The sequence below is a fragment of the Ambystoma mexicanum genome, chromosome 6q (assembly GCF_040938575.1).
Source record: "Ambystoma mexicanum isolate Mex_15411 chromosome 6q, UKY_AmexF1_1, whole genome shotgun sequence".
NCBI lineage: Eukaryota > Metazoa > Chordata > Amphibia > Caudata > Ambystomatidae > Ambystoma > Ambystoma mexicanum.
Window position 1 is genome coordinate 1,133,623,995 of NC_090937.1, and position 26,538 is coordinate 1,133,650,532.

General features: G+C 41.3%; 1 protein-coding gene across 3 annotated transcripts in view; it reads left to right on the plus strand.

Annotated features, from left to right (window-relative positions):
- Positions 1-26,538, plus strand: part of GABRA2 (gamma-aminobutyric acid type A receptor subunit alpha2) — a 686,792-nt gene that overhangs the window by 412,800 nt on the left and 247,454 nt on the right. For all 3 annotated transcript variants that reach the window (XM_069631722.1, XM_069631721.1, XM_069631723.1), the window contains one exon: positions 17,065-17,147. In XM_069631722.1, the coding sequence (XP_069487823.1) occupies positions 17,065-17,147 (83 nt within the window). The remainder of the gene's footprint in view (positions 1-17,064; positions 17,148-26,538) is intronic.

Consider the following 26,538-nt stretch of genomic DNA (forward strand, 5'->3'; position numbering starts at 1 on the left):
CTAAAGGAAGACCCAATGCAGGCCTCCTTGCAGCACTAAGGATAGATGCACTTGGCAAACTTTCTCCATGGTTGTCTCCCCATTCATGCATACAGCTACTTCAATTAGAATTTAGTAATAACCAACATCCTTTAGCTACATGTACCGCCATTCTCAATGTATACTGGAACCCTGCTATTGTAATTGATGATGCCTTTTTTGACTATGTAACCACCACATATTCAAACGACAATAATTGTAGGAGATTTACATATACCTTGTGCATAAACACGCCCTTTCCATAGGCTAACAGAGTGGCCCAGTGAGACGTGATCGCCCTTCAGAAGTATTTGTTTAAAATTGGCAAATGTTGTGGAAGGTCTGAGCCTGGATTAGGGGTATCTAACTAAAACCCAGGTAGTTGTCTAAAAAGATGTTGAGACTTTTGAATATTACAAATAAGGTGATAGTGACTGAAAGGCGGTAGTGAACCCGATTGGGGGACGCCAAGAGAAAAGTTGTAAAGAACAACATTGTGACGACAAGTATGAACACGAGTGCGGGATGTCCACAGTGAGTGGTTGATATGAGCCCCATTGAGAGAGGCTAATGATTCAGAGAAGGATCAGAGCCAAGCTGAGGGGGATCCAAGGGTGAAGGGTAATCACCTGAGGTGAAGATTAGCAGAAGGAACTTTTGTTTTGTTATTTTGCTATATGAGGCCCTCTGAAGCAAGATAATTTGCATGAGAAGAGACTTGGGCACAGAAGGTCCTGATATAGAGAAATAGAACTGTAAGCTTGTTCCAGAGAAGCCGAGGAGTGTGATGTGCTCAAGAGTCCCACCTTGTCCCGTGTGAAAAACGTGGAGAAGACAGACCCCAGCCATAACATCCTGATTTATCATTTTATGAACACTTCTTTCTTTCCTTGAGAACATTATCCCACACTATTTTGTAGCTTAGCGGTAAAGATTGAAAATAGTTTCACTAGGACTGTATTATTCTAATTTGATGGTCGTAGCTTGCTTCCATTTTAGATTTATGTTTAGATTAGGTGTTTATATCACCCATTTTACAGTTTAATAAACACCCTTGAACTGTGATCACTTGTGTCTGTCTTGCTTTGATAGTATGCTTTGCTTACAATACCCATAGCCACAGCCATCTTCACTACACACAACAAACAAATAATGTGCTATGCTATACTCCTGTACACTTGAACTCCTCCTCTACAACCACAAAACCTGATTACTAGTCCCCCAATGTCATGTTTCCATGCCAGGCATACTTAAAAGACTCTGATGGGAAGTGCAGGTCCACGGACTACCACAGGGTTTGCAGACATTGTAGCACCTGCACACTTTTTTTCACCTCTAAAAACAGCTCCATACCAACTTTATTCCACCCACCCACCCTTTACAGGCTGTCTTTCAGCCACCAAATAACCCGAAGTCAGTTTTCCAGACTTGTTTCTAACCGCACTCTCTGCTGTCAGAAGGGATGTCCTCGGAATAAGCAGAACTTGCACACCTTTTTTTACCTATGAAATCAGCTCCATATCAACTTTATTCCACTCCTCCACACTCTCCAGGTCCTCTTTCAGCCACCAAAGAACCCTAAATTTGTTTTCCACACCTTTTCCTCACTGAGCTATCTGCGGACACCAGCGGCTGTGTGCGGATCCAACATGAGGACCGTTCAAAAAAATGTGACCATCTTATGTTTTTGAACATCCAATCGATGGGCGCATATACTGTCCACGGACGTCACGCTGGACCCTGATTGGTCCAGAGATGTCCACACACTCTGAATTAGCAAATGAGGCCATGGACCAGACCCAAATGTCACAAACTACTGTTACCTAATTTTTTGACAGTTTTAAAAAAACTACTGGCTGGATTTACACCAACATTATAAAAGCTTGGTTTCGGGACAAAGCCGCTGCTCCTGGCACAAGTTTGGTGAAAATCCATTCAGCTGTTTGGGTTATAGGGATGAGAGAAACATTTTTTCCATTTTGTCTATGAGGATTTCAATCATTTTGGGACCCCCCTAAAAATGTGCCCCTCAAAACTACACCAATCTGCGCAGAATTGTTCTGAGAGGACCATATATTTCTTTTTTTTTGCAAAGTTTGTGAGTATTCGTCCAGGGGCGCAAAGTTATAGGTCACCCAAAAAGTGCTCTTTCTACGAGTTGAGCAATTTAACAATAACTACCGGGCCTCTACTGCAGGCCCTGTAATAAAAGGGACATTTGTGGATATGAGTGTGTGTTTGCTCAAAATGTTTATCATACTTCCCAACATTCTACACACCTGAAATGTGGCAAATGGGTAGGTCTCATGGTGTAGAAAATGTAAAAGTATAAAATATATATTTTCTAATTTTTGCAGTCTGCAATGCTTGGATATGTGTGTGTGTGTGTGTGTCCATTCAAAATGTTCAGTATACTTCCTAACCTGCTACACACCTGAAATCTGGCATGTGGGTAGGTAACATGGTGTAGACAATGTAAAAATTATAAAATGTAACTGTTTCTATTTTATTTTTTGAAGCAGTCTGCAATGTTTTGGATACGTGTGTTTGTGTGTTCGAAATGTTTACCATACTTCCCAACATGCTCCAAACCTGAAATTTGGCATGTGGCTAGGTTTCATGGTGTAGACAATGTAAAAAGTATAAAATATGAATTTTTCCAATTTCTTTTTTTTTAACTGGTCTACAATGCTTACCCCTGCCATATGACTCTTCACACCGTAGTTCTATGTTTATTTTCCTAAAGTTCAGCAGTTCATGAAAATCGAAGAAGTTTATTGTCCCTAAACTTTGCACACTATCAGAACTCTAGCTGACATTAGCGGCACTCAATTTTGGGTGTTTTTGTAGTAATGAGGGTAACAGGAAATGGTGTATGGCTCAATAGTGTCCGAAATTACTTCCATCACATCGTCGCAAATCTCTCATGATAAGTACAGGAACTTCATTTCCCCACAGGAGTTGATGAATGCATGCCACTTCAACAGTACGAAGCTTAAATGCTTCAGCCGTACATGTATGGGTATGACACTTAAAGCTTACACACTTCAGCCATAGGGATTACTGTGCGAAGCACAGGTACACCTGCTAGTAAAATATATACATGACCAGCTTGAGGCTAAAATCTTTTAAATAATCCATCTTGCCAATACTGGTATTACATCGAACACCTCTTAACCTTTTTGGTTTATATTCATTTAATTCCAACAATACAATATGTACAGTACAATATGACAAAAGAATATTAAACATTATGTTTAAATGTTGGTAAATTAATACGGTTTAAAAACATTATCAATGCAATCGACAAGGGCATTTCCACATAATACTCAATAACAAAGGTTTAAAGGTTTTCAGTATTTAGCCAATCATCTGAATGTACAAACCTCCGGAACTTAGAACTCTTCAGACTATTTAAAACTGGACATGTAATCACCAGATGATGCAGGGTTTCAATTTCATTTTCTACCTTTCAATGTTGAGAAAAGGAGTCCCATTTGAATCACGACCTGTTGAGCTGATTACTTCCCGAGCAGAGAAAATATACAATTGGAAACGCAAAATCTGGTTGCGCCAATAGGCATTCAGAAATGCTACTAGGACTTTTGACATATTGCCAATACCCCTTATTTCCATTTACAAACTGGTGTATAGTATATATGCCAGAAGCATTTCTCAGCTTTCACTCTAGTCTATTAGAAAGAGTTTCTTTTTTACCTCGCTGGGGTTTGTGATCAGTCAGTTTGAGGTGAAATCTATGTTAGTTAGAATATTTTCAGTCAGTTCTTAAAATCAAGATGGGACCTATTTTCGTTCTAAACATCTGATTCTGAATATAAATAAAAAAGGGATGCTCATGATGGATTAATATTTGTCTATTGTAAGCGGTCAGAAGTAGGACTCAAATACAATGGTTTCATGGTTTTGGATATGTACTTTAATTAAGGGACAAACTGGGTGCGAGCGGTTGGGAGTGGTTTTCCTCTACTTCTTTTAATTATGTTTTACTGTTCCTATCTTTTATCTACCGTTCAGGAATGGTTTCATTTTAAAATAAAAGTGTTGGAAGAAGTTGAAACTTGAACGTTCCCTTAAACAGCGGGCGCATGTTTTTGTGGGTTTGTATTGTGCGTGGGAGGGGTTATGGCAATGTTCTTTGAGGGGAGCAGGTGTTTCTATCCCTAAAGTTAAGAGGGGATGCCCTGCCTCAACAGAATTTAGGGAAACTGTCAGAAGTCCGAAAAAAAGAGTTTGATCACTGTTTTGTCCAAAAACCTCTGACTGTCAGAACATAACTGTGCAAGGATAGTCTCTTCAAAGTAATACGTGTCTTTTTTAACTTCAATCCAAAACAGTATGCTCTTCTCTCACAAATTATATTTGTATAAACAAACATCCTTGTCACATATTATTGGGAGTAGGGAATATTGACATATTGTTTATATTGGAATTCATGTTACATATTTAGCTGCTTAGTAGATATAGCATTATACATAATATATATGGAATATTCCTATTACATGTGGTTTAATCATGATCACATCTGTTGTGACATATGAATAGGAAACTCAAATATTTCATATCAAGATGTCAATCAACAGCTAAGAATCTATACCGACTTTAGAATACCCCTTTATAAAGATACTATTTTCCAACACAGATCAAAACAATAAAGTAATGTCTCTTGCACAATGCTGAGTTCACAAACGATGTTACCATTAACATATCCGTTATCTAACACTGATAACAAATCAGTTTATGATTATGTCACAAACTATTTAAACAATACCAGTAGTTAAATGCAGCAATAGGGAAAGTAAGTCCAAATACAATTGCAATTACATTATTTTGACAAGTAGTGAAAACGTATGAACTCTATTCTATATTTAGATATATTGTACAAGCATACGTCCAAGGATTTCATTACACTTGACACATTAAAGATGGTGGGGAAAAAAAAAACATGAAAGACACCTGGAACAAGTAGTCCTTTTGTGATGGCAATTCTTTGAACACAAAAGAGTATACATTCAAATTAAAATTGCACCCGTTACAGAATAATTGCCAGTAGAATGCCAAAAGCAGATGGTTACCAAGCCGCTAACATATTAGCTCTAACAAGCGTCTTTCAAGGCAAGCAATAGTTATAGCATAGAACAGATTTCTTTGCCGTACATTTTGCAAGCAAAAATGGTAGCAATTAGCATTAGTGTTGCCTTTAAATACTATCCTCCCCTTTTTGATTACCATGCAGACCTGGTGAAACACGACTCTAATACACGATTATGAAGTAAGTAAAATAAGAAATTGAAATGTACAGTTAAATAGATTGAATCGGAAATACACATATTTCAAATGATATAATGTGTTAACCTGCTGAAATGTTTCTATATAGGGTTAATATAGAAGAAGGACTCATTTGCTCTCATAACAAAATTATGGATTGACCAGATTATGGAAACATATATTTGAAAATAGCAACTTGAACCCTACACAGGATTTGACAAGGTATTTGAAATCATTGGAATACATTCCGAGTGATGTTTTTCCACATACAATGTATTAAAGAAATCATTAATCTTCAATTTTTCTTTTTCTACATTCTTTTCTCCATGTTGTGCATATAAAATATGTTCTATTAGGGATGAGTTAGAATTTCAAATAGCATGTCAAAACATAGAAACTAGGCCCTGAAAAAGCATGCACTTAGTGTGACACTTATATACACAGGTTGTGCTAAACAGGTGTTTGACTTTTATTAGTGTTGTAAACAAAGCATATGAAGTCTCTTTCATAAGGAGGACTTGCAATTACAGTACTCGACTTGGTTGCATATGCTTTTTACCCTCCAAAATAATATTATTTTCTCTTGACTTGAATATATTGACTTTATCCCACCTATTTGTAATGTGCAAGAAAAAGCACACACAGAATACTTTAAGGATTATATTAGTTAGCGCAAACAAGTCAAGTTGTAAATCATAAGGTAGACCCTAGTGCAGCTAGTTCAATACTAGCTATATACAAGTTAAATTGTTACTGGGGCAAGATTCCAAAATATCACCTGTGAACTATATATTACATTCCTAGAATTTTCAAAATACTGTAAAACTGTTTATATATCTTTACGCTGCCATAAATCTGCAGCAACAATTCCAAATATCATGCTGTTTTTAGATTTAGATTTTTTTCAAATATTTCTCTTTTATGCCGTCTGTTTCTTATTTATTGCACAATGGGGCATGCCATCATGGGGCATGCCATCATCCAAAATCCTTAATTCCTGCACTCTCTGGGCCAGCTGTTTCAGTACAATTTTTCCAAGTGAAAATACGCTCTTGCGCTTGGAGAGTACTTGCATGAGCACATAGATTGAGAATTGGCATGCTGGCACTGCCATATAGTGCTCCTTTTATATCTTTACACAGGGAGATGAATTCTAACTGTTGTACCATTGTATTGTTTCTGTTATTGCAATGCATTAGAGTGGCATTTTTCCATAATGCTTATAGTGGATGAGTGCCTATAGCGGACAAGTTGCGTAGAGCGAACGAGTTGCATAGAGCGGACGAGTTGCATAGAGCAAATTACTGTGTAGAGCGGATGAGTGCATAGAGCGAATGAGTACGTAGAGCGAATGAGTGCATAGAACGCAGGAGTGCGGAGTGCATGTAGAGCGGATGAGTGCCTAGAGTGAAAGAATGCATAGAGCGGATGAGTACTTAGAGCGGATGAGTGCATAGAACGGATGAGTGCGGAGTGCATGTAGAGCGGATGAGTGCCTAGAGCGAAAGAATGCGTAAAGCGGATAATTGCATAGAGTGGATGAGTACGTAGAGCTGCTGAATACGTAAAGCGGGCGGAACGGGTGAAGTATGTGGATGTGATGGGTAACGTAAATTGATAGAAAGAGTGAGGTATGTGAATAGAACGGATGACGTATGTGGATCGAACGGGTGATGTATGTGGATGAAATGGGTGACGTATGTAGATAGATGACGTACGTGGATGGAACAGACGACATATGTGGATAAAACAGGTGACATATGTGGATTGATGACGTATGTGGATGAAACGGGTGACGCATGTGGATGAAACGGGCGATGTATGTGGACGAAACGGGCGATGTGTGTAGATGATGACATATGTGGATGTGAATGAGTGAGTGCGTAGAGTGAGTGCGTAGAGAGAGTGACTGTGTAGAGCGGATGAGTGCGTTGAGCGGGTGAGTGCGTAGAGCGGGTGAGTGCATAGAGCGGGTGAGAGCATAGAACTGATGAGTGCGGAGTACATGTAGAGTGGATGAGTGCCTAGAGCGAAATAATGTGTATAGCGGACAAGTGCCTATAGCGGACGAGTGCCTATAGCAGATGAGTGCCTATAGCGGACGCGTTGCGTAGAGCGAATGAGTGCGTAGAGCGAATGAGTGCGTAGAGCGGATGAGTGCGTAGAGAGGGGATGAGTACATAGAGCAGATGAGTGCATAGAACGGATGAGTGCGGAATGCATGTAGAGTGGATGAGTGCCTAGAGCGAAAGAATGTGTAGAGCAGATGAGTGCGTAGAATGGATGAGTACGTAGAGCCGCTGAATGCGTAGAGCGGACGGAACAGGTGAAGTATGTGGAGGGAATGGGTAACGTATATGGATAGAACAAGTGAGGTATGTGAGTAGAAGGGATGACGTATGTGGATCGAATGGGTGACGTATTTGGATGAAACGGGTGACGTATGTTGATAGACGACGTATGTGGATGGAACAGGTGACATATGTGGATGGAACGAGTGACATATGTGGATTGATGATGTATGTGGATGGAAGGGGCGACGTATGTGGATGAAACGGGCGACGTATGTGTATGGAATGGCTGACGTATGTAGATGGATGACATATGTGAATGGAACGGGCGACGTATGTGGCTGGAATGGGCGACATATATGGATGAAACGGGCGGCATATGTGGATGGAACGGGGGACGTACGTAGATGGATGACATATGTGGATGGAACGGGTGACGTATGTAGATGAAACGGGTGACGTTTGTGGATGGAACGTGTGAAATATGTGGATGGAACGGACGAAGTATGTAGGTGGTACGAGTGAAATATGTGGATGAAGTGCAGAAAACAACTTAGAATACACGGAACGGATCGGAGTAAATAGAACAGATTTGAATGCATGGAATGGATTGGAGTGAGTGGAATGGATTGGAGTGTGTGGAATGGATTGGAGTGCGTGGAACGGATTGGAGTGCGTGGAACGGATTGGAGTGTGTGGAACGGACTGGAGTGTGTGGAGCGGACTGGAGTGTGTGGGGTGGACTGGAGTGTGTGGGGTGGACTGGAGTGCATGGGGCAGACTGGAGTGCGTGGAGCAGACTGGAGTGCATACAGCGGATTGGAGCGCATAGAATTGCGTGACATACATGGAATGGTTTGGAATGCATGGAACATTTGAAAAAGCATGTAACACATCACATCACATCTCATCACCACACTTACTCTCTTCTTTACACCACCACTCAACTAGAACACAGAGATACTATGACACCATTCAGTATAACTGTTCTCATACCAACATCGGCCGCATACTCCCCATCACTCTATGTGCACTGCTCGTTACACACCACCCAGGCAGGCGTTCTCCTCAGGCCTAACGCAGCCACATTTGGTCTGGATAAATCCTGCCAGAACCAACACATACTCCTGATCTCTCAACCACCACACCTAATGCTAAGAAGCAGCTATTACACGAATGCCACACCAGCTGCACACATATCCGGTGCTCACACGCACCTTTGACTCTCTCTACTCTCTCCACTGACTTGAACTCCAGTTCCCAATGGCGTTCAACCTACCAGCACCTTCAGACCATACCAATGGTACATAAGGCGCTATATAAATGCAAAGTAACATAAAATAACATAGCATAAATGGACTCTGGATGGTGGAAGGATATTTCTGTTAATTAAAACTCAAGGGCCACAGAAGAGCCACATTTTATGTTGTTTCCTGAATTGAAGATGCTCCTGAATAGTTCTAATTTGAGCTAGAAAGTTGTTCCACAATTTTGATGAGAAAGCTCATCCACCTGATCGACTTTGGTTTGCACTGGGATTATCATCAGCTTGTTGTTAGCCGTTGGTCTCAAATGTCAATTAGCTTGATACCAAATGAGGTAAGAAGTCAGAAACAAGGGGATTTGACCAGAACATGGATAATGAGGCATGCACTGAACCTTGAAATAAATGTGCTTCTCCACTAGCAGTCACTGTAGTGATCAATAGGGTCTTCGTAATCAATCCGACCGCATTTTGGAAACATTGCAGTCTTTTTTATGGGGAACATAGTAATGCCAAAACATATAGCATTTATGGGGTCAAAGCAACATAGAACCAGAACCATCAAAGTCTGTGTCCTGTAGGGTTGTTAAATATATTGGAACTTTCTTTTTTATAATCATGGTAGGTGCTAAAAATCAACTATTAATAGCGGACATCTACGATGTTCTAATGATAGATCTTGATCCAACAGAATAAAATGGTCTCAAACTAGGTCCCAGGGATGAAGTCCAAAAGGAACTAAAAATGTGCCATCTGGAGTCAGCATTCAAAATATCTATGTGTATGGGGTTCAGTTTAAGTAGTTTTACTCCACTCCAATTATTCAGAGTGATAAAACAGTCCCTAAGGTTTCACTTTATTTTACTAAATAAACCACGGTTACATTTTAAGTAAAGGCTGAGTATCATCATCACTATTGAACAACAAAAAAACGAAACCATAAAGAATAGAATACATTTGACTAAGGGTTGAAGGTATATTTTGGAAGTAATGGGGATAATGTCGAACCCTGTTGCACAGAACAGTCCATATAATGAGGGCTTGAGGAGATAGGGGGAAGCTACATTCTTTGTAGGTATTTGCTTAGGAATGATTAAATACAATCCATTACTGCCCCTCTAACAACTTGTTATTTAAGGCTATAGATCAAGCTGAATTGGCTCATGGTGTCAAAGCCATGGAAAGAGCCAGTGTCAATGGCAACACTCCTGAGAACGACATTCATACTTACCTCAGTACTCATTCTAGGGTCACAGCTTGAATCACATCAAGAAATGTAAATCTGTGCATAGAAGTGTAACTGAGTTACTACAGCTGGATAGGAAAGCTTGGATAGAGTACAATAATTGTTTGAAACATTGGGATCCGAGTACGAATTTTTCAGGCAGGTCTAAGTACTGGACCATTCAGTTCTACAGCTAAAGAACTACTAATGAAATCCACAGCAAACAGGCCCATGTGAGGAGTTTGCTGGAAGGGTGTAAAGCATCAGGCCAGAAGGAGGTCCAGTGGAAAACCAGAGGTTTTGTTGGAGGAGATGAGAACAAGAAGTACTTTGATGGTAGGTGGTTGAAAATGACGTGGGTCTTTTGAGGGACCACTTTTTGCTCTTCTAAATATTGAGACCAACATTTTCCTTTTAATTTGTGTTTAAGTAATTTTAAGTATTTTTGTGGGGCAAAACAGTAAAATAATGAGAAATATCCATCAGTGAAAGTTTTGTTTTGAATGAAGTAGTCAGTAAATCTTGACAGGAAATAAGTGTCCATATCGGACATGACTCCCACCACTTAGACAAGTGTGTAAACAAAGAGAGAGCCCACTTTTTTCTGAAGGTTTTCCTGATCTAATTATAGTGGATGGCAAGGTAAGAGATGCAGAGAAAACTAAAACGACATTATTATTTACATATGCCCCTGGAATGGGGGGCTCCATGAGGGTAGAGAACTGAATAGTTCCAGAGTGTTGACGCCTATCTGTGTTGGACTTGATACTAGTTCTGATAAATGTATAGAATGAAATGAACTCAATAGATTGCACATGCTAGAATGACTAGTCTTCCCCGTATATTAAAATCCCCTAACACCAATAGATTGGGGAATGCAGCCAATAGCTCAGTGTTGAGATAGGTAAGGGAATGAACAAATGTCACTGGTTTTCAAGGAGGATAAAAAGCTTAGTAGATTAAAGCAAAATTAGAAGTCTGTTAGGGATTAATCTGACTGACAAGTGTTTCCTGAAAATGCCGAGGAATAAGCACATGGAAGTGGCACACTGGCACAGACAAATACAGCAAGGCTTGCCTTTGCCACACCTCCCCATTACTAAAATCTGAAACTGTAGATACATGATGTTTTACCCCAGGAAGATCATGATAGTGCTACAGGCTGATCATTGGGTGTTTGCCACTGAAAGTGCTGCTAAGTAGAAAGTTAATGGAAACCTTCTTTCAAGCCATACAGTCATCAAAACCTGTGAACATACTATGTCCCATATCTCTGAAAATGTTGCTATTTATCCCTATCACATGCTCTGCTCAAGACTCATGCTGAACAGTAGAAGCCATGCACTTTAATCTAGAAAGAACCCCATCTGTATGTTTCTGTCGCTGTACTCAAATCGAATGGTGTTTTGAATCATTAAAACAAGGGTTTGAAATCAAGTGGAACAAGTCAAGACTCTATGAAGAGAATATATGAATATCCAAATCAATACTTATTGTGAACAATGTGCCTCAATTTTTGTTTGAAACAGTTGGAACCTCCTCTGACCATAGAAACGTATTGATTCAAATGAGGTTGCACCAATATGACTCTGAATAAATGTCTTCTATTAGATACTGGATACAATCAACTAAAAATAATTCAAACAAAAGAAGCAAAAATACATTTAGTGCAAAATGGAAAAAACTGCAAATGTTTGAAGTGTTTCACTCCAACAATTATTCTTATCTATACAAACTGCTCGATGAGGGTTCTAATCTTTCACATCCTTTTAAATTTCTGTTCCGAAGGGTTGGATTAAGTCAAGCCGATTTAAACCCCCCCATTGTTTATATAGATTTGAATTTGATTTGAGCCACTGTGCCCACTTATTTTATATATCCACAAAGCATGTAAGAAGAAGATTGCCGTGTAAAACAGAAGGAAATTAGAAAACCAATTAGTTTTCTGGCCTGGTGCAAAAACTCTTTACCTGTGAGTCTTGTGATTTTACCAAGGAATACATAAGCCTGATCCCTTACCAATAGTTGTTGGAATCTACTCAGATATATTAATATACTAAGCTATCTGATAGAATCTTTCCTTTGCAATCATCCTGGTTTCTTCCTCCCCTGATAAATATCAGGTGTGTCCTATGTCACAGATGGCTCAAGAATCACTCTCTGTTTCAGAGGAAGTTCAAGGGTTTTTAATTCGAATTTTATGGGGCCTTTGGCCATTGCTCGCTCTCACATCTAATATTGCACCTGCTCTCTAGCCAAGGTGTCAGGAAACCCCACCTAGTGCTACTGAAGGTTGACTCCTGCTGTGTGAATCTGACTTATACTAAAGGTGGTGGTCTGAAAGCTGGCTGCTATGCTCTCTCAGGGACTTCCTAACTCTCCCTACTGTATCCAGTTTTTAATATCTAATGGGGCTTTGGGACAGTGCCTTCAACTACCCTGTTGTACTCAGGTCAGTCATAGCACACCCTATCTCACCTCTTTCCTCATACTGTAACTAATTCACCCCTCCTCCTAACGCCTCCCACCAATCTACTGTTCTATGGCATTGCACTCCTCGAAGCTCTCACCTCCATCCTTTGATTTTACTCCTCTTCCCTACTCCTATCATCTTGTCACTACCACAACTTCCGTCTCCAAACTACTAGTCCCTCCTTCCCACTACTACTCCCTCCTCCAGACTACTACTCCCTCCTCCCTACTATTACTCCTTCCTCCACAATAACACTCTCTCTACGGTTACCTCCCTGCTACTACTCAAACACCCTCCTTTCATACTGTACTGTCCACTTCACAACCACTCCTTACACTCAACTTTCTATACACTCAGCACACAAGCACGCACATACTTACACTGCAGTACCACCTCCACTATCTATCCAATACCTCGTCTGCTTAACAATCCTCCTCCACAATCCACAATTCCTTGTTCCCTCCTGCTGGTCTCTTGGTCTACCTCCCCCTCCAAACCTAACCTTATTCTAGAAACCCCCACTTCCTACTTCCTGTTTCCTTGTTTTATACCTCCTTCTCTCCCTGGACTGAAAATCTCTCTCTGCCAATCTGTCCCTGTCTACAGTGATCGGGTTGTGTGGTGTGTAATAAGACATCATGAGAAAGGGCTAAACCCAGCTCACTTGCTCCTGTGGGCTTTCCATGTATCAAAGATGGTGGCCTAAGAAGTTTAAAGTTTGAGTTCATATTCTGGGTCTTGCTCTCATGGGGGTCTCCGACTAAGTTCTTTGGGAGTGGTGGTTCCTTCTTCACTTTGTGTCTCTGGTGGTCAGTGTGACATGCGGCTAGTTGGATGAGCTCTTATCCCTTGCTTGGGAGATCTGCAGTATTACCGGATATCACTGTGGCATCTCTCTGTCCATGTGTCGTCTTCTGGGTGTATGCCGGGAGCACCATTGTTTTGGTATTACCCCGGGGCAGTGTTCTAACTTTCTGCTGCCAGGCATGACTCTGTGTCTCTTTTACATGGAATGCCTTCTACTAGTTTTCCTCACTTTGTGGTAAAGGCATATTGTTACTTAAAGAAACACGAAAAGACTGGCGAGCATCTTGCAGAGACATGGCAAGGGTCTGCACTGGTATGCAAACAAACATTTCAGAACAAGGGGGGTCAGGAATGCGGCTCCTCTCTTCTGCCTCCATCCACCTCAGGAGGAGGACGGACTCTGGAGGACTCTCTGTTAGGCCTCCCACCCCAAGATGAGAGAGGTTCTGATCCCCTCTTGACAAGGCCAGATTGATATGATAGTTTATTTATAACACACTTAATACCAAGAGGTTTCTAAGCGCAGACCGACGTTGCCCCTGAGCTATCCTCCCGAGATTATTATCCTTCTCCCAACTGGCTGACTACAAAGCTGTGAAGGACACCTATAAAAGATGCGTAAACCTGTAAAGTAGCAAGGAGCATGGCCATGCAGATGATCATAGTAAAATGCTAAATCCTGCTCAATCTATGAGCTCTATACCACTCCTCCACTGGAAATTACACAGAACTCTCTTCAGAGCTGGACACTTCATGCAACATGTATTCATGGACTGTGGATTTTATAGTTTCCACAGAATTGTTTCCAATGTTGATTATGGCTCTCCTTATACTTTGTCTTTCAATTGCTCAGCAATTGACATGTTCTTGTCTAATTAAGACAGCCGACAGCAACATCGCGTTACAAGTGCGATCAGAACGCCCACATCTCTTTTATTTCCTAGAATAAAATCTTTATTTCAGATAATTAAAACCAACAGATCCACACACATATGGTTGTGTTTATTATCTATTTACCTACAATCGTGCTATTCTCTCCCATGCACTTGAATAAGGAAAGACGCATTTTTTGACTCTTTTGGTAATTGCTAATTATCTTGTCATCATTTATTACAATGGGCTTTTATTGTAATCACCCAATGCAGCATTATCTTCAGGCAATAAGGTTCCTGGATAAAAGAACTGTGTGCTTGAGCAAAGCAGGAAATGCCCATGAGCAAAGCTGTATGAGTCACATTTGCAAACAGGCATCTTCAGATATTCTCCTATTTTCAACTGTGTGGGTCAGTTATGCGGTTGAGAAAGCAGATCTTAGATGTTGTCGGGTTGCTCCCGATTTTCTGACGTGGACATTTTGTGAACCAGACGCTGTCTGACTATTGTCTTTTTGAGCAGCTCTCAATACGCAGCTAAAGCTTTACAAGAGAGCAAGCAAACGCTCACTCCTGGAATGACGCCCTCACAGGCAATGTCTGCTGGAATTGCGGATCCAGCAGAGAAACCATTGAGGTGCTTACTGATAAGTGGGAGGAGCCACTGAAGGTGTGGTTTAGTTAGTTGTTCCAACCCCAATTGCTAGCAGGAGCCAGAAAAGCACGTGTTACCACAGGTGACCACAAATCATGAGGTTCAATTCTGGACGCATTCTCATAAGGAAACATCTAGAAGGACTGCTGGTATAGTTGGGGAGTTACCCAGGAGAGTAGGACAGCTAGTCACAGGGACCTCTTCTACTTATTAATTTGCACACACTTCACAAGCTGGACAATAAACTGGTTACTACGACTGCCACTTTATTGTCAAACATGTTTGCTATAATTCTGCTATTGCTCTCTTTGGGCCTCATTACACGGACGGCGGTGGACCAAGGTGCTATTAGCACCTTGGTCCATGCCGGTAAAATACCGGCACCGCCTTGGTGGAAAGAGGAATTACCGCCCTATTCCAAGGTTGGTGGGGGTGGTAATTCCCCCTTCCCCCATTGCCCTTCCCCATTCCCATTTTTGCCCCATAGGGCATAATGGGAATGGGGAAGGTGCTGATTACGGCACCGCAAATTGCGGTACCTTAATTAGCTCCCTGGTCCCTTTACGGGTTGATTTTTAATGTCTGCAAAAAGCAGGCGTTAAATTCTCCAACCTGCAAAGGGACCTCGTAGTAAGGCGTTAAGGGTTAACGGTCACCGGTACCATTAACGGTGACCGTTAACCCTTACCGCCGTCCGTGTAATGAGGTCCTTTGTATGATGTGTCCATAGTATTCCTGCCTTGACCCATTCTTGAGCACAAATAACCTATTCATGTTGTGGATAAAAAGCATCAAGTTTCAATATTTTCAGTGCCGTGAATACGTAAAAACTGTATTCCTTTCACATCTAAGCACTATCTTAACAGGGTTGCAAATATGCAAGCTGCTTGTATTCATTTATCGACCACAGAAACATGGTGGGATGGGTCAGCGCGACTTGCATTTAAACTTAAACAGCAAGTTGTGCATAACTCTTAATTGAGCACAACCTGCCCACCTTTATGGGTGGGCAGGTTGGGGGTGGGGAGATGGGGGCGCGGGAGGTCGCATGTCGAGATGTTGAAATTGATATGACACTGGAGGCTAGTTGATACATTGGTGGCTGGTAAGGATAGTGAGGGTGAGGTGGAGTGGAGGCTGGCAGCAGGTACACAAGAATAAGCCAAATGCCCCAATGCATCTGGGAGACTTAGGGCCTCATTACACGGATGGAGGAGAACCATGGCGCTATTAGCCCCATGGTTCATGCCGGTAAAATACCGGCACCGCCTTGGCGGAAAGGGGAATTACCGCCCCATTCCAAGGTTGGCGGGACGGTAATTCCCCCTTCCACCATTGCCCTTCCCCATTCCCATTTTTGCCCCATAGGGCTCAATGGGAATGCGGAAGGTGCTCATTACAGTACCGCAAATTGCGGTACCGTAATTAGCTCGCTGGGTCCCTTTGCGGGTTGGTTTTTAACGCCTGCAAAAAGCAGGCGTTAAATCCCCCAACCCACAAAGGGACCTCGTAGTAAGGCGGTAAGGATTTACCGGTACCAGTATTTTACCGGTACCGGTAAATCCTTACCGCCATCCGTGTAATGAGGCCCTAAGACTGTACCCTGCACCCTGCACCCTGCACCCTGAAATCTTGCAACTGATTGATGAAAGAATCTAGGAACGAAATTGAAGTTTCTATCTAGTGATCTTTAAATACTGCATACAACATGAGTCCCTGGTTACACAAAATCCACTATGATGACTTGGGGATATGATGCAGAAGCATGATTTTTAAAAGTTAAATGGCAGTGATTGTTTACTCTTTAGCCAGTTATTCAAGAGCCGGGTCTCGGGCCTTTGCTCGAGCGGTGCTGTTTTTGGTGCTGCTGATATATCTCATATTTGACATCAGAAGCTGCTACTCCGAATGCGGGCATTTATATGGCAATCTCTAATCACTCTGTTATCACTTGAGTCGTGAGCTATTATCACGTTTTTTGATGTGTGAATCAATGCACTCTCAAGGACCACATGAAAGGGAAGCAGCATGAGCAATTTACATTTCAATTAATTTTTAATATCGAACTGCAAGTGCATCCCATCAATCAGCATGGGCACAGTTCACATTGATGGCATGGGGATTTCTTGTTTTATTTCCTGGCATAACAACAAAGCTGCATTTTGTCTTTCAGGCTTACAGTGCAAGCTGAATGCCCAATGCACTTGGAAGATTTTCCTATGGATGCTCATGCTTGTCCATTGAAATTTGGCAGCTGTAAGTATATTTTGCATAAAACCACTGTAATAAGGACACTATGATTCGTGCTTTTAACTCCTATGTGTACCTGAATGACAATCTTTGTAAAAAGATATTACTTCACATTCCACATTGGTCCTTGCCCTCTTTGTCATCTCTGTGATCCCCATCCAGACCCATTTAGAAAGTCACCTTTGTATGTGACAGACATTGTAAACCAACCACATCCACTATCTAGACACAGAAGATGCTGAGGTAGATCAACACGTAATTCCCAAACATCCATAATGATAATCCACCATGGGCCAGAAAGAAAAAAAAACAACTGACCAGTTGCCCTCAGGATAAAGACGCCCCCTTGAATAAAGAGGCATTATTTAGGGATTGGACAGAGACAACCTGTTACCAAAAACGATGAGTCGTATCCCAAAATTTTACAATTCGTAATTGATTCCTCTTTTCATCCTTCTGCAAAATGTACACCTGGGGTTATGCCTTTGCTCTTCTTGAAGCAGAACAACTTCAAAGCTTTGAAACTTTGAAGCTTTGACATGAGGTCACGTCGCCATCCCTACGCACATTTTAACAGATATCAAAGTACCGTTAGACAAGTTGAAAAAAAAAGCGTCTGCTATGAGTTAGCATGTTACATTCTTTAAAAAGTGTGCCTTAGCAAACAAACAAAAACGACTGTGGCAAATAGAAACACTTGTTTTTTAGGTAAAGTTGGTGACTATAAGAATTAGGATTAGGGTGACATCCTTAGGATTTTGGGATACCAGTGAAATGCAATAGGGTATGTACTACACCTCTGTGGAGATAAGATTGTTCTCATCTGTCAGAAACAGGACTTTGCCTATGAAATTCAAAGTACACATTGCTTGCTATTTTGAGTCATCTCAGCAGAGCTGCACTCATGCACTGCTACCCCACCAAAATACCAATTGTGCTGCTCCAGACACCAACACCCTCAATACATGTGTGCACAATCTTACAGATTTACTGCATAGGCTGCTTTGGTCAAGGTGACTGCCATTTGATCATTCAGTTAATGGGTATAGGTATTTCAAATTGGCTATTTATTGTATCAGATGTTCTTGTGGTCTTTGACACACTTAACATGGAATTAGCAGTCAGAGAAAGAGATATTATTCTGACTAGCAATGTTTAAGCCTTTTCTCACCACCAATGGCATACAACTTTAAATATGCCTTTAAAACAAATGATTAGGGCATGTAAAGGTCTAGATCATGTTAGGAACTCTCAACTTGATATGGATAAGACTGTAGCTCTTACTCTGCTCACCACAAACATAGCAAAGGAAAAAATGAAAACAGGTCGACCTTCGACAGCAGCATCTTTTATGTTATGCAATGCTATGTCACACAGCTTTTTGTTGTACCAAATAACTGCTATAGTATCTCAGAAACTCAATTTTTATGGAACTCTTATCCAAAGATTTAGAGGTGTTTGTCCCTAATAGCCAGGGTACTGTATTGATTAAAAATAGGTTTGTATTCTTCAACAGCCACATTTAGACTACAGGAAAAACAGAATGCAGTGATTACTGAAAGATTCAGCAAGGGATAAAATCCTGGATCTAAAAATCACACAAGTCATGTTATATTATATGACATTTACAAATCACCAAACTTCTATTTTTTTGTCTGTAAACTCCTGCGTGTTATAAGGGAATTCAGTAGACATTTTTCTAATCATTGTATTGTGAAGTGTACATTATACGTCAAAAAATCTATTACCGAATAAACTATACTTTATTAGAGAAACTGCACCTGCACTATTACAACATCTTTGACCATTGTGCCATGTTGGTTTCCGAATACAGTGTGTTGGAATGTTTCATTGAGTTAGTGACTGATAGCAGGAGAACTAAGTTTGTCTAATGGAATTGTGTCAACTATTATACGAGTGGTGTGCTAAATGTGGATCAAACAGAGAGTGTGTTAAGATGTTTCCATATTCCCAAAAGCAATGCATTGCAGTCGTGGGCTCTGCATTTAAATGGCAAACTGTATACTACATTGCAGACAGATTTGGAAGACTGTAGTCTGAACATTACATGATATAGTTTTCATTACATTGCAGTAAAATAATAATGAGAATTGCTACACCAGAGAGGAGTAACAGGTTGGCATGTAGTTTTTGAAGTTGTTCTATATGTGCTGGTAAGCAATGTGTGCTTGGCTATGTCAACAGAATTAGTCATTTGTGGCATGAGGAACGAAAATGGAAGTGCATGTCCATGCAACTGGGAGACTCAAGGAACTATTCTTTTAGAAGTATATCTCCATATGGCCCATAGAAACATTTAATACACGATCGCATATCATGTTATCATGAAGTCTCCCTCATCGTTAATGGCTCACGTGTATCAGCAAAAACAGATTATTGCATCAATAAATTAATAGGTGTCATCAACCTTCGTGGGGAGGGGGTGCATTCCCCTCACTAGCCTGCCGGTAATGCAGGACATGTATTTGAGATATAGGGCCTCATTACGAGGTGGGCGGTAAGGGATTACCGGCAATGGTAAGGGCACCGCTGCCGGTAATCCCTTTGCGCCCTACTACGAGTTCCCTTTGTGGGTCCTTCCTTAACGCCTGGTTTTACCACGTTAAGGACGGGACCCGCAAAGGGATACCGGGGTCAATAACGGTACCGCAATTTGCGATACCGTTGTTGCCGCCTTCCCCCCTTCCCATTGAGCCCTATGGGGACTCAAATGGGAATGGGGAATGACTCTAGTGAATGGGGAATTACCGGTCCTGCCGACCTCGGAATGGACCGGTAATTGCTCCATCCACCAGACCGGATTCGGTACGATTTTGGAGGCAGCCATGGTGCTAACAGCACCATGGCTGCCTCCAACCTTGTAATGAGGCCCATAGAGTGTAATTGTATTGTTTTGATTATAGAGACCTGTGCACTTAATACGGGTGGGAGGGTAGAGGTTGCCAGGATATGGCTGAGAAACATTGATTGTTCCCTATAGCAGACACATTAATGGGACAAAGCCCCTGTAAAAGATTGGTCCTGATAAAATAGGCTCCAGACACTGACAGACAATGTTTAAACGCCAGCATATGGCTTTTTCAGGGAAGTCATGAGGAAGTGCTAAAAAAGGTTATGCATTTTATAAGATGTCAATGGACTAAATACTCCATGAACAGACTATTTTATGCTCATAGTCAGCAAATAATGTGAAAGTTCAAGCAGACAGAAAGAGATGCAGGACGTTACACTACAGCATGTCAGAGGAGGTACAGTTCCCCACTAAAAGCGGCAGTCATGTCTAATTCTTTAATTCTTTGAGTCCTACAGTCAAGGTCCTTTTGTCTCCAGCCTTGAATAGAGTAATTAAATACTAGGAACTACTTCAATCAATAACACTTCCACCCACCTTCCTGACTAGTTTCTCCTCCTCCTGTCCCCTCTTTCTAGGTCATGCCACTTTCTGTTCTTCCACTCCCTTCAAGTCTGCAGCTTGGTCTGTGGCATCTAAATCCAATCACTGGCTCTTTCATATTTGTGTTGATTGTCCTGATTGTTTAATGGGTTCCCAAAGCGATTAGCTTCCCTAAACTGGATCATGTATTCCCCTCTGTTTCATGGTCCTGCTCGGGTTTTTTTTTGTTGCACAAACTAGCCAATGTGTTAATCTGGATTGACCATGTGTTGGCAACTGTTCTTTTATGAAGACACTGACCAATGGTGGTCAAATGTGTAAGCAGCCATGGACCAACTTTGAGACAGCGGACGTTGCAACATGGCATGTGGATTTGCAGCACTGGGATACATCTTCATGCTGGCTCTCCTCAGTATGGTGCAATGTAGGAGCGAGGTAAGCCCCTCTGTGTGTAGCTCCCAAGCTGTGAGAAAAAAAATTACCCACTGCAAAAGAGGCAACAAAATAGTCTACATTGATGGGTATGGATCTGGGTTGGATTCCTCTGGGAGTGAATCGGGTTGTGCAGTAGGGCAGCATAGTGTTGGAGTGAGAGAACTGAAGAAATCTTTTAAGCACATTTGAATTTTATGAATGATTCTTCAGTAAATGCTCATTGTTTTATTAATAATATTTATTGTGATTTAATTTACATTATAAACTTTACACAAACTTTTAGAAAACATAAAACATAATACATATCATATATCATAACATACAATATGAAACCAATATGAGACCATAGTCTCCATTAAATCTCATCCGATGCTATAAAATATTAGCTAAACAAATACATCACTAATGCCCACCTATCATCGTTTATAACATATAGAGAGAGCTTGATCCCTACAAACAAGAGATATTTATTCACAGAAGCTTTTAGTTTATATAATAGACTTCACTAACGGGAGCATAGAATACATTGCTTTCGTCTGAATTAAAACAGCTTATTTCCTTTGCCAATTTCTTATATTGTTATTCCGAGGGTAACTTCAATTTTCAACCAGATATTATATAGAGCAGCCAACAGCCGCATACAGTTGGAGTTGGTGCAATGGAGCCAGAATGATCTATCCCTGATGTAGTCATAATTATGCACATATATGACAAGGAAGTGGTTGATTGTACTAGCCATTGCATGGCATTCCGTCAGTAAATGTTTGTTCAGTCTCCAACAGTTCTCGCTCTTTACACACTCGGCATGATCTCAATTCCACAGCAATCTTATCTTTTCTCCCTGTGACCATCATTGTTGGGAGTTGCTCCAATCTAAGTAGAGGGATGAAACGTCTGAGCCTAGTAGATGGGCATGAATTCAGGTAACTCTGGGGCTTCTTCTCGTAAACAAACTGATAGCTTTTAAACCTGTTGAGATGGTCGTAATTCTCCAGACAATCCCATAGGTCAATGCGTTTTCCCAGAGCCCTCTGTACCTAATCCGAATAACTCCCTCCTCTAGAGTGCCATACGATTATGGCTAAGAATTTAACCATCTGCCCATTAGTTGTACATGTAGAGCTATTTCCTGATGGACTGCTATTAATAGTGAATTTTTTACATCACTAGTCATTTTCAGATATAACACAGCCCGCTTCTTCAAGACTGTCGCTTTTAAGGAAAGCAACCCTAGCTCTAGCCTTATAAGTGCCATTGGTATGCAAGGGGGAAGGCCAAGGATACCACGCCAAAATGTCCCTTCAATGACCAGGAGCCATTTCAGATCAAGATCTAAAAATGCTTCTAGTCCATGTGTTATCAACGGAGAAAGAACTTGCATGTATAATTGGCGTGTACCCCATAATGTAAAGCCTCCCTGCTTAATGGTGAAGCTTCCAAACATAGCAGTCAATTGTGCCGCTCCAATTGCACATGTTTGTTTACATACAGCATAATCACCAATGAGTTTGAAATCGATTCCCAGGTATCGATATTGAGGGGCATATAAAATGATCACTTTGCCTACCATGAGCTGCACTCATGCTGTTTTTCTACTGGTATACCTCATAACCTTCATCTTTTCCAGGTTAATGCTAAAACCATTTTTTTCTGCATAATCTCTCGAGCTGTAGCAGAACGTCAAATCCCACTAATGGTGTGATCGAAAATTACCAGGTTGTACGCATATGCTAAAACAGGGCATAAGGCCTCACCAATTTTAGGGGGACAATTTTTAACTGCGGTTATTACTGCTGGTATGTCATGCACATATAAGTTGTAAATTAATGGCACTGTGACACACCATTGTTTAACCCCCCTATTTTGGAGAACCTTTCCTGTTGTGCGACCTTCCTGATCCAATTTCAGTTTTATTGAGTTTTCCATGTGTAGTAATCTAAGATAATATAACAGACCTTCAGGGAACCCATGGTTTCAGCCACAAACGACCTCTAGGTATCGAGTCAAATGCAGCCTTGAAATCTATGCATAAGGCATATAAGGGTGGGGGGTGCACCCGTTTCCTCGCTCTAGTGCGTAGTAAGTCCATTACCATGATGTTATGGGTGGTGGAATATCCCTGTCTGAACCCACTTTGGAATTTACATAGAATGCCCGAATGCTCCACCCATAGCTGTAACTCAATGAGGCAAATAACTTCCCTGTAGTATCCAACATTGATAACAACCTATAGTTGTTCGGATCTAATAGTTTTCCCTTTTTTAAAACGGGGATTAGCACCGCTGTTTGCCAGGTTTGGGGTATTTTGCCTGTACTTAGAATCTTCTTGAACAAGATAACCAATAAGCTAGCCCAGAATTCAGTTTGGCATTTGATGACAATATTGGCCAGACCATTAGGTCCTGGTGCTCGAGAAGATTTTAACTGCTCAATCTTGTTCAATATAACTTCATAAGATACCTCCATGGGTGGAATCAAAGGGGCACTACACAATAGCACTGGATCTTCCATATCCAGCTGGGTGTTCTGATTTTCCAGAAATGTTGTCCATTCAGCCGCCCCAATTGGGTTTACTAAAGGACCCTTCACCGCACCACATGCCTCACCTAAAAGCATCCAGATACTACGGATCTTTCCTTGACAAATCGTCTTTACTAATGTTTGCCAAGATGCATTTCTCCCGGCCCTTCTTTTGGCTTTGATGACGCTCTGCATCTGTTCTTAATACTTCTCACATTTGCATAGTACGTCTCCAGAGGGGCAGTCGATTTTTTGGCACACCGAAGCTCAACTCTGAGTTTCCTCCTGCGTCTCTAATCACCTTATCATAGGTGTATTTTTTGCCCTTTGTTCTAATCATAACTCCCATGGGGGCAGCTGCATGACCAGCAAAAGTAGAAACCCAGTCTTCTATTGCATTGATTGTCATCTCATTAAAGTTAGGAAGATTATGGGATCTATCAATTGCAAGTGCTTCCATAGTGTGTGTTACATTTTTATCTGACCCACTAGTCCTTGTACCTGCTTTGTTAACATTCACGTTACCCATACACCTCTCAACAGAATCCCCTCGGAAAATGTTATGCTCACATACTAAGGCAGCATGATCACTCGACTCATTGGGTATAACTAACATATCTTCAACATGTAGCTGCATTTTAGGGCACACAGATAAATAATTCAAGGTGCTGCGAGAAATTCCATTCGACCATGTGTAATTACCTGGATGATCGCTGGCAGTTCGGCCATTTAACATTTCTAAATACCAGGACTCAAACAGATGTTCCCATCCCAGCCACTCTAGGTCCTTCTTAGTGTGTTGCATGGAACCCTTCTCTTTTGACTTTTCCCACCCCTGGGATGTTATCATCCAAGTCGCTAATAAATCATGAAGAACGTCTTGCAGTTGCTCTCTTAACACTGCTCCAGGGGAGTTATACAGACTCACAAGTAGGAATCTTTCATTGATTTCCTTACTGGCATCTGCAACTTCTACAGCGATCATGTTGTTATCTAATTTGGAAATAATTCACCTCGATCCTAGAGTGTTAGCCACCCCCATGAGAAGACCTCCATAGGGTCTGCCTTTTTCCCCTTTCATGGCCTCAGAATGGTAGATTACATATCCATCCAGTATCAAAGGGTCCATAGCCCAATTCTCTTGTAGGCAAATGCAACTTTGCTTATCAAACATTTTCATTGAACCCTCTGATGATAGAAGGTGAGAGAAGCCATGACAGTTCCATGTGAAAATGGTAAGGTCTCATTGTTTTGATAGTATCTCTGGTAGTGAATCCACCAGCCATCTTAGGACCTGTTGAACATCCGATGCTGCCACCGTCTTTCCTTTTGGTAGACTTGGCTATTCTTTTTCTTTAGAGGGAATATCCAGCTCATGCCATGGACAACTGGGGTCTACTTCATACAAGTCAGCATCAATCTCAACGTCCACTGCATTTAGCTCATCTTTATAGTTTCTTATCAATTGTGCTGTAAACAGACATTTACAGTGTAACGCTGAGACTTTAGGGTTTGATCCTTTCAGAGGTTCCACAAATTGGAAGTCATTGGATTTAAGAATCCAGAGTTAAGGAACTGAATTCAATCTTGTTAATAATTCTGACCACTATAGCCATTTGTGTTCCCCATTTTGATAGAGATTCTTAATCAGGTAGATTCGGTTTCCTGAAGTTGCCTCTGTAGTTCTGACCGACGGAGTTGGTATGAACACAAGTTATTTCTGCTCTGATAGTGGGCTTGAGGAATTGTCCATGCTCGCTGTTATCCGGTCGTCATCCCCCACAATGTCTGCCTCCAATATTTCAACCTCCTCTTCCTGCTCATCTGCTTTCGCTTGTTCAGGTAACAGCCAGCTAGTCAAGCGGCCATCACCAGTTGCCTTCTTTTTCTTAGCTGTAGCTGCTCTTTTCTTAGCTTTCTTAGAGCGCAGCCCCGGAATCCCTGACTCAGCCAAAGGACGAGGCCATAGAGCTTGGTCTTTTATTAATTTCTGCTCTTCTTGCCATTCTTTGATGTTTGCGTGAGAAGAATGGCTCAACACTATGTTCCTGATTCGGGTCTATCTCCGGGTCTTGTTGTTCATGATCTTTTCCGCAATGTGTATGGCTTCAGAGAGATTGCATTCTACTTCTTCACAGGCTTTCTCCCTCAGTTCGTTATCCACAGCCAGTGCATTAGTGTTAGCCAATATCCGCCAAGATATTTGTAGTAAGATCTTAAGAGCGAATTGCAAGGATGCAACTGATGACTGGATCTCAGCTATCTCTGTTGCCCCCGGGTAGGGACAGTCCAAAATCTCTATTTGGTGAGGCTGATAATCTGCCTGTGAAACCAGACGTGCAGACCGGGTCCCGCGAGGGGACCTCGTAATCAGGCAGTACGGGGTTGACGGCGCCGGCACCTTTACTGGCGCCATTAACCCCTTACCGCCTGACTTGTAATGAGGCCCCATGTTTTTATTACTACAAATGTTAAAAAACTGTGGATTTTATAACCTTGCCATATGGCAATCTCTCACAAAAAATAGCTTGTGATTACAAGCTATAAAGGAGCTATACATCAAAGGACCATGCTAGGGTGTATAGAGGACATGTACACCGTGTCAGCGCCTTGATGCCCAAGGGATTAGCGCGCTTTATAAATGTAAAAATAGATAAATAAATAAATTAGAAGAATAGATGAGAACACACAAGAACATGGCTGAAGCAACAACAAAGCAGGTAACTGACTTAAAAGCCTGGTCCAAAATGAAATACCTTCAACAAGGCACGCCATTGCAAAAACATTGGCTTTCAATCTCACCTGGTTTAAATAGCAACTCCCAAAAGTTGTTTAATGGCCATCAGAACCTCCTCCTGAGCATAATCTATGTATGGTTTAATACAATAAAAGACTGTATGCACCGGAGTGCATTTAGAGAGCAAATGTGAAATACATCTCTGAAGGGATTGTTGATTGGAGCAGGTTCTGAAAACGATCATGGAGGTCTGCAGACATGCACCAGGGCTCCTGCAAAGTATGGTGGTG